The following is a 12,669-nucleotide window of genomic DNA, read 5'->3' as shown; positions in this document are numbered from 1 at the left end:
ATAAAAGAGCACAACATTTCTTTTTTCTTTTCTTTTAAATAAATTATAAAACCGATCAACCGCTTTGGGTCATTTTCCACCTTAAAAAGCTCTCCGGCTGTTGCATGTGTCACCAGGACACCTTTTCATTTTAGTTGAACAAAATACTCACCCCACTTTTATCGTTGCTATTAATTTGCTAGTCAGAGCACCATATTTTTATTTTAAACATATGTGTGTATTTATCTCGAGTTAAGTCATTTCATTCTCAATTCAATGATTTACATTTTATAATATTATACATATTATATTGAATATTTATTTGTAATTAATTTTCATAGGTCATGAGAGCCCAGTTATTTTATATTTAAACAAAAATCACATGTACTTTACATTTTTACAATTACTTTTTACTTTACAAGTTTACATTTCATACCATCTCCTAAGTTTTTATTGCTTTAAAGAAAAAGTTAATCTGAAATTAAGAAGGGTTAATTTGAAGTTAAAAAGGGTTAATTTAATAGAAAAAAAGTTATACATTCAAGCAATTTTGGGTAAACAAATTTTTATGTTCTTTTAGGTAGATGTCAAATGGGACACCAAAAAATTTATGTATCTATATCATAGGTATGTTTAAAAATTATACGTTTCCAGAATGTTGCATACATAACAAAATGTTTTGTTCTTTTAAAAAAATTATCAAACTGATGTTTCATTGTTGTCTTTATTATTTATCTCACTATCCTCTCGTTTTTCTCTAACTTTGTTTTCAAACAACTCCCGGCTCTTTTCCTGCGTTTTGTTCCTAACGGGAGTACCTCTAGGACTCAGCTTTCTACTCGGACCGTAACTCTTCAAAAGTCGAGCGCTGGAAAAAACAGAGTTCAGTGAACATTTTATATTGTAAAATACGGACAATTAATGACCCAAAAAGAAAAACACTTCAAAACTACAGTTTTAAAGTTATGCAAGAAAATCAACAACACTTACGCATCTAACAACTTGAGCAAAATACGAGAATACATTTGGTATTCTTCGTCACCAAATTCTGTAGGATCGTGCCTGGCGTGCTCATATAAATCACAGAATTGTTGAACCAATCTGTGACCGACTCCATTCAAAGGAGTTGCTAATGAGTTCAAAAGATATGCTCTAAGGTTGTCTGTAGGGTGTCTATGAAGGCTTGGATCTTGTTTTGTGATCTCCTTTTCTATAACAAAACCATTTGAAACATGCATAGAAACTTTTTAAATAGACTTAATTGTTTATTGGGCAGCAATTTTATTTTGACAAGCAAGGCATACAAATTTATCCGTTATTATGTAACAAAAATTAATTTCACTAATGTCTTATCTTCATTTTTATTTTCATGCTTACCTAGAAGTTTAACATCATCACAAGCTTTTAATCTGTAATAAAATGGAGCTACTTGTGAACCAGGTGGCAGAATATACCGTGAATCATTGTCATTCAGTACAGTAGGCTCATATACGATTTTTGGTACCAAATCTACCCTCCTGTGGATTTCTTTTTTCAGGTTCTACAAACAAAGGAAATATACAAATTAAATCTAAATAGTATTTACCAATTTTTCAATTAATTTAGTATTAAGCAGTACTGAAAGCCTTAGAACTTCAACTCAAGCTGGCCTGGTAATGCCTAAAATATCTCATGGAAAAACAAAATCAGGTAACTCTGATGTTGTCAAGCAGGGATTGAAGGCAAAGACATGCTGACAATCCAAAAACAGGAGCAGCCCTCATACCCTTTGGACCAGGACTGCAAATTAATGTGGATGGAGAAATGCCCTCATACTGGATGAATTCACCAGGTGCAAAACAATCAAATAAGTTACTCAAGATCTCAACCAAGAAGGCAAAAATTTCTCTTTCTCTCTCTCGTCAGGCAAAAATATAAAAAAATATGCCTTTATAACTCAATTACTACTTGAGAAAAAACAGGGGGAGGGAACTGAGACAGAAACCGTCCAACTCGTGAAACAGCACAGAAATCAGAATATGCCCTGCATGACCGTAAAGCATTAGCTTGGAAGCCACTTTGGAAAAGCGACATTTAAGAGAAAGCAAAGTGGATAAAGAAGGGTCAAAGTCCACAATATATCTTTTAGGTCATAGTGGAAGAAAGAGAGACTAAAGTCACCAGTGACTCAGGAAAGTAGGAAAAAATGAGGTGTACCCAATGTACATTTTTTTATTTGTACCCTATACATATTACAAATGTGATCACAATACATTTTTTCATACGGTCACAGCACTAATACTAAGACCAGCACCCGGAGGACACATGGCATAAGAAACCAGCCAATGCCGGCACTCAGTGTAAAGTATTAAAGGAGGTCTCAAGGCCATCATTGATTAAGGCAACATGATGGTTCTCATGACGGAAATGTATGGACAGTGCTTGATTAGGATGGATCGAGAGGTTGGTGTGAAACTTTTGGAATCAGGAATGGATTTGTTCATTATGGATGGTGACGTTAGTGAGATAGGAGCTTTGGCGATTTGTTTGAAGACTTTTGATAAGGATTAGATTGTTGGAAGGCTTGGCAGAACCCCAAAGTTCCACTCCATATATCCAAAATGGTTGAAATAATGTTAATTTAGTGTTGATGGTCAAGACAGATTTCGGTGCTACAAGTCTTCGTAGTTGCCCTTCTGTTAAGTTGTTGTCTCTTAAGTCTTGAGCGGAGACTCAAAATCAGTCTGTTGTCTAAGCATAGTCCTAAGTATTTGACTCGAATGGAAGTCCGTATCTCTTTGTTGATGATGTACAGTGGAGAGCAAGACTGTTTTTTCAATGTGAACGTAAATTGAGTACGTTTTTCTTCAATCAGCCATCCACTTTTTGCACCAGACTTCAGGAATAATAAAACATGTTTTTTTATAGACTATTATTACACATCGTCTTTCAATCAGAAGTCTCCAGAAAACAAGATATTACTTCATTTTTCCTCTATCAGGTCTTGTAATATGCCAGCATCAGGAAGTTCTCGTCTTAAATTTTCTTATTTGTTGCAATCATTGCATTATATTATCTTTGTGGTGACAATTATTCATCATGGCATTAGAATTTTCCCAGAAAGATCTGTGGTTGTGACAGTTCCAGGCCTTCTAGGGAAACATGGGTTTATGGGTTCTCCAATATTGTGGGTATACATTGCACGGTGCATAATCACATAAAGGGTCTCATTAGAACTACATATGCAAAGTGTTTTGCCATAGATATTCGTTAAAGTTACCATGTCCCGACAGTGTAGGGGCAAAAACCACAATGGCACAAAATTGTAGAAAGTGACTATTAATTAATGATTATTGATGCAGTCGGTTTGATCTTTATTGAGATCATCTTCAGGGCCTGGGATTTATAAACATTGTTTAAATTATACAAATACACGTAAGATGTGAAAATGAATTTATACAATGATGTACACAACATTGACATGATAAAGAAAATGTTTTTCTAAACCTACATCACAATCTCTAAATAGTGTAAAGTTATTATGATAAAAAAAACATTATATGACAAAATTGTATTATGTTAGTAACAGTACAGCAAAATAAACAAAAAAAAGGATTAAAGGTTTTAAGAGTATTTTCACAGTCCAGTTGCAAAAACATTTAAAATGTGATTATTTGTGTTATATTCGTCTCCACTTATTTAAAACGGTGTATACAGTTTTATATTATACTTAACATTTAACAAGATGTAAAAATATTGAAGGATTTATGATGTTCTGTATAATTGTTAGTGAAGATGTCTTATTAATAAATAAAATACACTCCAGCTCGAGTACACATCAAATTTCATCTTTCAAATAGATTCTCTATTTCTTGACTGTTTGACAAGAGGTGGGCCTTATTTGTCAAGGAATTTGATTATTTGTAACGTCTTCCATAGGTTACTTAAATTTAAAAAAAAAAGTGATAATGCTACCTTGCAGAATCTACACAGACATTAGAAGTTAATTTTTCTCAGATCTCCACTATTAATTGTAATTTAATCGTTTTGGTTTGTAGGTTTGGTCGGCCAGGCGCATTTTGAAGAAGATAGCTTCATGATTGTTTTTAATAATGGTTTATAATCTTCAATTGAATAGTTTATCTATTTCCACTTTTTCATTAGTTTTATGATGTTTTAAATATGTACAATTTAATTAAGAATTTTTAAAAATGAATATCAGCTCTTAATAATTTGGGTTTTGCTCTTTCCTCTTGATAATTCAAACATATTGTTAATTCCAACTCTTAACAATTCTATTTATCTTATTTTTTCGTCCCTTGGGTTTTGATAATCAAGAATATTCACTATTGCGGGTGTGTGATTTTTTTTTAAATAGGTTTCAAGAATATCAATTTTCCTCTTTTTTGTACATCAAGTAATTTTAAGCTCATCTCTTTGACAGCGGTATTGTGTAAGGTGAATTGCACAATTTGATTTATTATTCTTGTTCATCAGTCTCCTTATATTTTAATTACTTTTGTAATTTTATGTTTATTTGTTTTTTTTATTGTTAAATGTGTTGTTTTTACATTTCGAAGTTTTCTAACATGCTCAAACAAGCCATTTTTCTCTGTTTTGCACATGCTTGTTTGGATTTGTCCTTTGTTAAAAAATGTCATTTTTCGTTGTTTTGTCCGTTGTACTTGTCTCTGCACTTGCATATTTTGGATTAAGTCCTTTGTAAAAATAAAAAAAGTGCATAATGAAATGTATTAATTATTGCAAATTATGACATTTCTCCGTGATGAACCTGAAATTTAGTTGTTTTCGATCATTGTGATCTCCCTTTGGGTACTTCATCATCTTCAGTGTATTATTTTGTGTCTATGAATCTTTTACTGTTAAATATGGCATTTTTCTAGTAGGTTCATTTTATCATCCTTTTTATGTTGTGTGGTAATTTCATTCTTATCTGTAGTTTTGAGAGTTTGTGAATGTTTTCTGGAAGGCATGTGGTCTATTTATCATTTTTGACCTTGTAGAAACTTATATGTTCTTTCTGTATTTAATTTTCGTTCGTTTGCCCGAAGTAATTTTCTCCACACCTGCTGGGGACTGCAGTGCCAGTACTTAGGTTTTCCGACTAGCACTTGATACACTAGTGGTTCTGGGTTCAAATCCTGGCAGAGCCCATGGTTTTTAAATTGATAATGGTGTGAAAAATGTATTGTAAATTGGTTTGGCCACCTCATTCGCAACGCCCAACAGGATGTTGGACATTAAGCCCTCCTGTATGCCTTAACAAAATGACATAAATAATTGGAGAGGATTCATCACTGACTTCCTGAGTCCTGACCTTGTGGACTCTAAAAGACAGATTATCAGTAAATCCTCTCGTTGTGCTTTTGTTTTAAAGATACCCTTATTCGGAAGGTATCACCGGTAATAGTCTGGTACCATCTAGAGGGCAACCTCCAGACCTTACTATTGCGATCCGACCCACTGATTTTAACGAGCAGTAAAGAATATGGTAAAGAACTGGGAAGCTCTTTAGTGTGCCAATAGGTAACCCCTGAGTTTAAACTGTAGCAAAAGGATTGTATCTGATTCATAATTGGCCATACACGGTTGATGGACACTTACTCTTGAGTAAGGCATGCAGAGAAAGGTTGCTCAATGACCCAATATGAATTTTTTTTAATATTTAAAAGTTTCAGAATATATTTTTTGTATATCATGTAGTAGTTTCTTTTTTGTCTGTATTATTGAGGGCTTGTGGTTCTGATTTATGAGGTGAATCCTATTGCCCCTACATTATCATGTTGTTTGTTTTTTCTGTCTTTTATTTTAACTTTGTTTTGTACGTTACTTGTCTTCACATATACAGTGGTGGAGTAAGTACTCAATATTACTTTCCACCTTAACCCTCCATAACTAACCTAATTGAGGGTCGAAGGGACACTCGATCTTCCGCCATCTCACACTAATAAATACATTCACTCAAAACACAACTAACTTGTATATAGGTATGAATATATTTATTGGTGTGATTGTGTATCAAGTGTGTAGCGGTATTATGTTAGTGCTTTGGGGCTGAAATGACCAAGCTGTCGGATGCCCCTGTCAAAAAAAAAAAATCTGTTCAATGTAAACTGCTCAAAAATGAATAAGGGTACTGCCAATTTTGTAGTATTTACTTTCCCTAGCATTTTTGTTTTATTTTTATTATAAATTGCTATAATAAAAAAGCTATAATAAATTAAAATTTATTAGAAATTATTGTTTTTTACTGAAGGAAAATTTAATTAAGGGATTTTGAAATTTTATTTTCTTTGATTTTGTTTGTTATACCAGTCTCCACACTCAGTTAGGATAGAGGAGTACTCGACATTCTGCCATTTCACACTACATATTCACACTAATAAACACAGTCACTCTTAACACACACTACAAATACATAAAACAGTACATATATCACCAATACACAATAAATTATCTTAAATATTCTTTATTTCTGTATTTTAATTTCTGTCTCCTGTGTTATGGTAGGTTGGTTTTATCCTTGTAGTTTTTCATTGTATTCATGGTCTTCAGTGTTGTTTTAATTTCCAATTTGTTGAATAGATTTTCTTTGTATGTTTCATTGTGTGAATGTGGTCAATTTAATGTACGTTGTCTTTCCTTGATTGTTTTTTAGTCATTTCTTATCATTTAAGTCTGCCTATCCTTGCTTCGGATTGTCAAGTTGATTTAGGCATCTCGCCATCGTATAAACATATCGTGCTGGGTGACCACAAGAATAAATCTCAGTTTTCTTTACTAGTTTTTATGATTTTTTAGTACATTTTTATATTTCTCATGAATCAATGGTAAGTTTTTAGTATGCATTTGAGTTGTGTCTGGGACTGAGTTTGCAGTTATGGCGTGTCAGATGTAAGTTTTTGTCTTAGGTCAAGGAAGTCTGTTCAGTTCAGCTTTTGCATTGAATCTTTTGCTTTTATTTCAGTTTAGTTCAGGTTGACTTATTTCAGAGAATATTTTGTTTGTTCGATATTGTACAAGTGCTGTTTGGGATTTTCGATTTCAGAAAGATTGATATGTTTACCTTTTTAGCGCCGTGTCCAATAGGCAAATGCGGCCCTCGCCTCGATCTCAGGGCAAACCTCATAATCTGCCTTTTGGCAAATATGAACAAAAGGATAAAAGTCAAAATCCCCAAGGCTATTATAATGACAACTGTCACGCCGGAAAGTTCCTCTGCCATTTCAGGGTTTTATCATATCACGGAGACGGGGAAAATGGAAAAAAATCCGGATGTATTCGAAATAGATTCAATTGAGAAAATCAAACAACACTCATCGATAAAAGCCTTCGTTATTTACATAACAACTGGACCTGACAACAACACAACTGACAGGAAACTGAAACCTCTTCGATTTCCGGGTCCGGCGTTCCGACTTACAAGATCGATATGTCAAACAGCCGTCGATTTCCGTCTTTAAGTTTTAAAAAGGGCCAAATCAACCCTTACATGTATTTGTCAGTAAATACAAAAATAAGTCAAATTAATAAACAAACTAACGAATCTTCAACAAATTAGGAACTAAAACAGCACAGAAGACTACGAATACTACCGCAAAAGTACAATGACAAAATCAACCAGCCATAAAACAGGAGACAAAAATGAGTAGGGCTATTTGTAATTTATTCTTACTGTATTAATTTTAATTGAATTAACCCATATACTTTTGTTAGCTGGATAAAACAAAATAGAAAATGTAAACCAAAAACAAATAAATGTTAATCCTCACTTTTAATATCGGATTTACTTAAGAATAGTAAACATGCTTAAACAAACTTAGAAATTTTTGCTTAATGATTATTTTCCCAGGTTGCTCCAAAAAGTTCTGATTTTTTATTTATATTTATTAAATAATGTGCCTTGCACCTAGTTTTAAACTACTAAACTGACGTTTATATATCTTTCATTGTAATTCAAGATTTAATTTATTTTGTGCAATTTCAGAACTATTTTTCACATTAATTAAGGTTTTTAGTTGAGATAAAAAAGTCAATGGCATGAGCGGGATTCGACCCACGATCTTCGGCTAGATACGCCGCTGCTCTACCACTTGAGCTATCGTGACCTCGTCAACCACACCTTTTGAATTTTGTTGAGATGGGAAGTTAGTGTCCAAGAGGATCGAGGTCACGATAGCTCAAGTGGAAGAGCAGCGGCGTATCTAGCCGAAGATCGTGGGTTCGAATCCCGCTCGTGCCATTGACTTTTTTATCTCAACTAAAAACCTTAATTAATTGTAAGATATTAATTGGTCATGCGACCACGAAACTAGTGAATTTAACTATTTTTAACAATGATCGCACAAAACAAGCAAAAAATTTTAAAGTCTTCCAATTAAACAAATTAAAACTTAAAGTTTTAGAATTTAGATATTGAAATGAAAAGAAATATCACAATTTCTTGCCTCATTTTATCTTTGAGAGTTGTATTTTTGGAAATATGGACTTTTGAAAGTAAATTTATAATTATGTACGAATGATTATTATTTAGTTTTTCAAGCCAAGAAGTAAAATGCGACAATTCAAGGAAGATCTGACAAAATAATTATTCTATTCAGAACTGCCAACTCTAATTGTCGTCATAAAAATATTAAATTTAAAAAAAGGGGGCGTCGGTGGCAGCAACGGTTTAGGCGTTGACATGGCGCTCATCACTGTGAGGTAAAGGACCCGGGTTCGAATCCAGCGGCTCTGCATTTTAACAAGACATACTTACAAATGGGAATTCAATTGGCAGCTAAAGCTTAAAATTACATGGCGTACAAGAAAAGAGAAAAAATGACATTTTTGAAATATACAAAAACAAAAGATTACGATAACTGGACATGACCAAACAGAAATCACACAGACTTTTCTAGTGAATATTCTTGATAATCAAAACCCAAGGGACCAAAAAAAATATAAATATAATTTTTAAGAGTTTGAATTATCAAGAGAAAAGAGCAAAACCCAAATTATTAAGAGTTAATATTCATTTTTAAAAAATCTACGGGTCGAATCGCGATATAAGGTCTGGAAGTTGCCCTCCAGCTGGTACCGGTTTTCTGAGAAGTTCCGACTCAGTGTATCTTTCAAACAAAAGCAAACGAGGGAATTTATTGATAATATGTCTTTCAGAGTCCACAAGGTACTCAGGAAGCCAGTCATGAATCCTCCCCAATTATTGATATGTCATTTTGTTAAGGCCTGTCATACAGGAGGACTTAATGTCCAACATCCTGTTGTGTGTTGCGGACGAGGTGGTAAAACCAATTTACAATACATTTTTCACACCATTATCAATTAAAACACCATGGGCTTCGAAGCCAATCACCAAAGACAATTCTAACCCAGAACCGCTAGCAAATACTAGTCGGAAAACCTAAATACTGGCACCGCAGTCCCCAGCAGATGTAGAGAAAATTACATCGGGCAAACGAACGAAAATAAAATACAGAAAGAACATATAAGTTTCTACAATGTCAAAAATGATAAACAGACCACATGCCTCCCAAAAACATTCACAAACTCTCAAAACTACAGATAAGAATGAAATTACCACACAACATAAAAAGGATGATAAAATGAACCTACTAGAAAACTTGGACATATATAAAATGCCATATTTAACAGTAAAAGATTCATAGACACAAGATAATACACTGAAGATGATGAAATGCCAATAGGGAGATCACAATGATCGAAATCGACTAAATTTCAGGTTCATCACTCCGCAGACATGGAGAAATCGCATAAATTGCAAGAACAGTAATAAATTTCATTAATGCAACCACAAGCCTTTCTCTTTAAACAGGGGTCTTAATCCATAATATGCGGAGAAAAGTAAGCAGTTGAGACAGGTGTACAATTGGTAACGGGCGTAATAGGCTGTTAGCAATTGAGACCCGACTACAACCGGTATGTTCTCCTTCTTCTTCATATTTCTTTTAGATAATCATTATGACCTTTTCCCATCTTTCTCTGTCCCAAGCTGCTTGGGATACTAGCGAAATCCTTATCTGTCTTTGACTTCATCTTTCCAAACTTATTTGTTCTTCCCATTTTCCTTTCTCCGTACCTCGGAGTGCATTCAGTGATGATTCGCCCATCTCGTGTCTATATGGCCTGGCCAGTTTCATTTTCAGGAATGTGCTTCCTTACGAGGATGGAAGTAGTATTTCTATTTATTTCTGTTGCCGACCTTGTCTTTCCGTTTTATCCCGAGGATGCTCTTTGTCATTTTTCTTTGGATGATTCCCAGTTTTTGGACCATCTTTTCCATCAGTGCCCATGTTTCTGTTCCGTATAGTACAACTGACCTACCCATTTAGTGAGATCTCTACCCTTCACTCTAGCTGGGAGAAGCTCAGTTTTACAACGTTTGTGAACAAGGGCTTTTCAGATAGGAGCTGGAATTCTTCAAGGAGAAGTCCTTTTTCCAATACTCTTTTCTGTTCAAGAAGATTTTGACACGAAGAACACAAGGTACGAGAGGGTTTAGTGTAAATCATAGAGAATTTTTTTTCAGTCTTATATGCTACAGTTGAAGTAAAGAAGTCGAGCTTGTTAATAAAATTAATTATCTATTTAACAACTACAACTTAACGCCCGTCTTCAGAGGTTAGTCTGCACACGCTAAACCAGGGAAAATAGCCAGAAAAGTTACCAGTTTTTAAACGCAAACGATTGTTCACCTTTGGTCCAGTTCTACTTAATTCCATTTTGAATCATTATTTCGAATTTATGAATTCACTTTTTATTTCCTGATCGTATGTACTTATCGGTTTTTTTAAAATATGATTAGAATAGAGTACTGTATTTAAATGAAGTATAAACAATGATCAGTCTTTTTTTGCATAATGACACGAGGGGTCATGGCCGCAACATGAAAACAGTTTAATCCTAATGGGACGGTTTATTTTCAACACTCTTTCAGCCTGAAAACCATACAGCAAAAATTGATATATTCAATTTTTCAATCTATCCATTTTCCTATTTTCAACGTAGGTGGGAGTTTGGTGTGGATGGCCATACAACCAAAGCTATGCAGACGATACTGTCATACTAGTTAAAAGAAAATTCGCTACAACATTGCCCAAAAAACATCGACCATGGCTCAAAGCTATCCCATCAAAAACCACACGAATTGAATTTATCAAGAAAACAAACAGAAAGAAGTTCATGTACATACAATGAAGTGCTGCAATTCAAAATGAGTTTAAATACATACGCATTATCTTTGACAAAGGCATTAACAAAGAAACCTTCACTTACAACACATAACCACGTGGTCATAAGAAGAACAGCAGGTAAATCTTGGGCAGCACTACAGAAAATAGCATATTGGTTATACACGGTAGTGAATAAAGCTTAACATATCCCATGCCGCAAACAATACTGAATAAACTGCCTTGTCCGACGTACGTCCTAAAGAGGAGTTCCACCCTCTTTAACTTCGAGTTGGAAAAAAATAATACCGAATGAACTGCCTTGTCGGACGATCGTCCAAGAAAGAAGTTCAAGCCTCTTTCATTTCGACTTGGAAGAAAATAACACCGAATGCACTACCTTGTCCGACGATCGTCCTAGAAAGAAGTTCACGCCTCTTTCACTTCGACTTGGAAAAAAAACCGAATGCACTACATTGTCCGACGATCGTCGTAGAAAGACGTTCAAGCCTCTTTCACTTCGACTTGGAAGAAAATAACACCGAATGCACTGCCTTGTCCGACGATCGTTCAAGCCTTGTCTGACGTTCGTCCTGGAGAGGAGTTCCAGCCTCTTTCACTTCGACTTGGAAAAAAATAATACCGAATGCACTGCCTTGTTCGACGTTCGTCCTAGATAGGAGTTCCAGCATCTTTCACTTCGATTTGGAAGAAAATAACCCCGAACGCACTACCTTGTCCGACGATCGTCCTAGAAAGAAGTTCAAGCCTCTTTCACTTCGACTTGGAAGAAAATAACACCGAATGCACTGCCTCGTCCGATAATCGTCCTAGAAAGAGGTTCCAGCCGATTTCACTTCGACTTGGAAGAAAATAACATCGAATGCTCTGTCTTGTCCGACGTTCGTCCTAGAGAGGGGTTCCAGCATCTTTCACTTCGATTTGGAAGCAAATAACCCCGAACGCACTACCTTGTCCGACGATCGTCCAAGAAAGAAGTTCAAGCCTGTTTTACTTCGACTTGGAAGAAAATAACACCGAATGCACTGCCTTGTCCGGCGATCGTCCTGGAGAGGAGTTCCAGCCTCATTCACTTCGACTTGGAAGAAAATAACACCGAATGCACTGCCTTGTCCGACGTTCGTCCTAGATCGGTGTTCCAGCCTCTTTAAATTCGACTTGGAAGAAAATAACACCGAATGGACTTCCTTGTCCGACGATGTCCTACAAAAACATTCCGGCGTCTTTCACTTCGACTTGGAAGAAAATAACGCCGAATGCACTGCCTTGTCCGGCGATCGTCCTAGAAAGGAGTTCCAGCGTCTTTCCCTTCGACTTGGAAGAAAATAACACCGAATGCTCTGTCTTGTCCGACGTTCGTCCTAGAGAGGAGTTCCAGCGCCTTTCACTTCGACTTGGGATAAAATAACACCGAATGCACTGCCTTGTCCGATGATCGGCCAAGCCTCGTGTGACGTTCGTCCTAGATAAGAGTTCCAGC

General features: G+C 35.3%; 1 protein-coding gene across 1 annotated transcript; it reads right to left on the bottom strand.

Moving 5' to 3' along the window:
• Positions 1–480: 480 nt before the first annotated feature.
• Positions 481–7,376, bottom strand: LOC106670448 (uncharacterized protein C1orf43 homolog). Its single transcript, XM_014400806.2, has 4 exons — positions 7,046–7,376; positions 1,357–1,519; positions 970–1,189; positions 481–847 (listed from the first exon to the last, which is right to left on the bottom strand). The coding sequence occupies exons 1-4, from the start codon at positions 7,202–7,204 to the stop codon at positions 679–681; spliced, it is 711 nt and encodes a 236-aa protein (XP_014256292.1). The 5' UTR covers positions 7,205–7,376; the 3' UTR covers positions 481–678.
• Between the last annotated feature and the right edge of the window lie 5,293 nt (positions 7,377–12,669).

Source organism: Cimex lectularius, unplaced genomic scaffold (assembly GCF_000648675.2).
Source record: "Cimex lectularius strain Harlan isolate CLEC.00 unplaced genomic scaffold, Clec_2.1 scaffold31, whole genome shotgun sequence".
Lineage (NCBI taxonomy): Eukaryota > Metazoa > Arthropoda > Insecta > Hemiptera > Cimicidae > Cimex > Cimex lectularius.
This window is presented reverse-complemented; position numbering and strand designations above follow the sequence as displayed.

Coding starts and splice junctions, on each gene's coding strand:
- LOC106670448 (XM_014400806.2), bottom strand. CDS start 7,204: ATGGCAGAGGAACTTTCCGGCGTGACAGTTGTCATTATAATAGCCTTG. Junction 1,520..7,045: donor TTGGACACGGCGCTAAAAAG/GTAAACATATCA, acceptor CTTTGTTTGTAG/AACCTGAAAAAAGAAATCCA. Junction 848..969: donor TTGCTCAAGTTGTTAGATGC/GTAAGTGTTGTT, acceptor TGTTTTTTCCAG/CGCTCGACTTTTGAAGAGTT.